General features: G+C 39.6%; 1 protein-coding gene across 1 annotated transcript in view; it reads left to right on the top strand.

Moving 5' to 3' along the window:
- Positions 1–1,856, top strand: part of LOC127854947 (uncharacterized protein CXorf38 homolog) — a 7,452-nt gene extending 5,596 nt beyond the window's left edge. Inside the window, exons 2-5 of the mRNA XM_052390136.1 lie at positions 1–607; positions 765–923; positions 1,376–1,634; positions 1,831–1,856. The exon at positions 1–607 is cut by the window's left edge and continues 79 nt beyond it. Coding sequence (XP_052246096.1) covers positions 71–607; positions 765–923; positions 1,376–1,634; positions 1,831–1,841 — 966 coding nt within the window. The 5' untranslated portion in view covers positions 1–70 and the 3' untranslated portion in view covers positions 1,842–1,856. The remainder of the gene's footprint in view (positions 608–764; positions 924–1,375; positions 1,635–1,830) is intronic.
- Positions 1,857–2,500: the final 644 nt, after the last annotated feature.

Below are 2,500 nucleotides of genomic sequence, written 5' to 3'. Positions count from 1 at the left end.
AATATGATATAACCTTCTACTATACGGTTGACTTCAAGAGAACCCATCACTCGATGGTGAATGTAGTCTTATGAGGATGACCGCCAACACCAACATATTTACCGACAAGCGGACAAACAACTGGTTCAAGGCGTGCATAGCCCTTAATGTCACAAAGGAAGGGCTGGCTCATTTTGTTGATACAGAGATAACAACAGTCCACAATGCTGTTGGTAGAAGTTGCGGAAATTGTTGTACGGAGAACCTAGTAGCATGTCCCACTAAAGGGATATGTAAAAACACAAAGAACTGCATTTACCATACACAAACCAAGCGACCCCGCCAATGTCCAATGAAACTGTGTAACCTCGCCGCAAAAAGTATAACCTCACAACATAGATATAATGGCCCATCTTGGTTCAACACCAAAGCAGAACTGTGGTCGACAGATCATTGGCAAATCGCCAAATGTTTTTTCCCACCAGATGGATATATTAATGTTTCGTCGATTTATGAAACGGATTTCAACGGTGTCATCAGTGTGCTTCTTAACTGCAAACATTTTGAGACCTGTATTTCATTTACCATTGCACCGAAACCACCGGCACCAGAATGCCTTTTAACACGGGTAAGTGGGAATAATTACAATGTGCAATATCTACTGTGCCAATTACTCCGTTGAGACGATGCTAAACTAAATGTAAACTAAATTTTCATTTGACTGTTAAACAATGAGCATAACGTTTAGTTCTTTCAACAAAATAATTCCACGTTTATTTATACAGGCCCGTCAAATAGGCCGAGATATTCGTCACACACCCGACTGCAAAGTAAGTGACGACGAACTACATGACTTTTTCCAAACACTGGACACGCTTCTGGCAGATCCAAAGTGTTTAGCCCAGGATCCGGTTGCTTCATCAGCAAGAACTAAACTTTTGGATGTAAATATACACGTGTTATCGTAATAAACTAAATCTACTACCGATTTCTCCTGAATTATTTATAGGTTTACCACCCGTCAGTCAGTCAGTCTGTCTGACTGTCTGTCGTAGAGTAAGAAGAAATCGGGATCATCCCATGACTCCAACAGTACTTGGGCTAGATTGATATATTATCACATGAAGAATATGTAAGCTATAACAGTTTTTTTTCGTCTGTCTTTCCGACCAAAAAATCTTGACAATATTATTACTCAACAAGTGCGTAAGGTTCTGTCATAAAACTCAGTATGTGGACATTTGTCCATGGAAAATATGCAAGTTATTTAAGTTTATTTCTTCAAAAAATGCAATTGCTATGACACAGACTTGATTGGAAATGAATATCTAGCTCCTACGATTAATCAACAAGTTTTACATCTTAATTGATTATATATACGTTTAATACATTATAGTTGCAGAATGATTGTCTAACCCTTACTGAACTGGGCGAGCTTTTAAAAGAGGCCAATCAGATCCTCATCCAAGCACGAGAGTCCGGAGAACGATTTTCAGAAAATGCTGAAAGGACCCTTACAGAAGCTCTAAATACCTTAGAGGCTGCTATACTTGCGGGAGAACAACGCATTGAAAACAAGATACAGGATGGTATTGAGCGTGTGACTCAAGCAGTTTATGAAACGGTGCAAGAAGATTACGAAAGAGCAGTAGCAGGTTTGTAATCGATCTTCGTTTTCTTTCATTTTCATTTCGTTTAAGCCTGCGTGCAGTTTTATCAACATCAACTATAAGTTGTCAGACATACAAGTTTATCTGACGCAAATAGATACTTCAGTGTCGGACACTACTTACATAGATACCATACTCCTGTATCTGACTGCTTTACATAAAAAACAAACTGCCTTTTCAGACACATCGTGACACTGTCATAGACGCGTTACTGCCATCCAGGCCTATTCGTTAACCTATTATAAAAACCAAGCAATCGTGTCTGACATCAAAGTAACTGAAACAGGTACCGTACGGTAAGGTCGAGTACATTTGTTGTACTAACAATCTCATGTCGGACATATCCTTTTTACTAACATGGACATCATAATAAAGTGTTGAACACAACCTCCTCTGTACTAACACACAATACTGCCGTGAAGCAGTCGTCGGTTGTAATAAGAAAGACAACTTACTGGTATTCGTAAACATCCGTTATACTGAGATTCCCCATACCGCTGTGTCTGATAAATCATTATACAGACAAACACATTACGGGCGTGTAGGCATGTCCGTGTCCGTTATACTGACATCAAGGCCCTTACGGTCATGTCTGACACAATCATTAAATTGACACGGACACCTTATTGAAGTAAGGGATAACCTTTTGTTCGGCGTGTGTCGTGCGTCGTGCGAAGTCCGATGAGGGGTGTGTATCGTCAACTTGTAACTCGTTATCACTATAATATGGTTGATCCATCTTGATGCAACTTGTTCAGTGTTTTGTTTTGGACACTATAGATGCCGAATTTGAACCAAGGTCACTTTCGAAAAAACAAATCGGTCACCAGTTCAAATCTTAGAAGAACATC

This window comes from Dreissena polymorpha, chromosome 13 (genome assembly GCF_020536995.1).
Source record: "Dreissena polymorpha isolate Duluth1 chromosome 13, UMN_Dpol_1.0, whole genome shotgun sequence".
NCBI lineage: Eukaryota > Metazoa > Mollusca > Bivalvia > Myida > Dreissenidae > Dreissena > Dreissena polymorpha.
The sequence above is the reverse complement of the archived record's forward strand: the minus strand, read 5'-3'. Positions and strand labels throughout refer to the sequence as shown.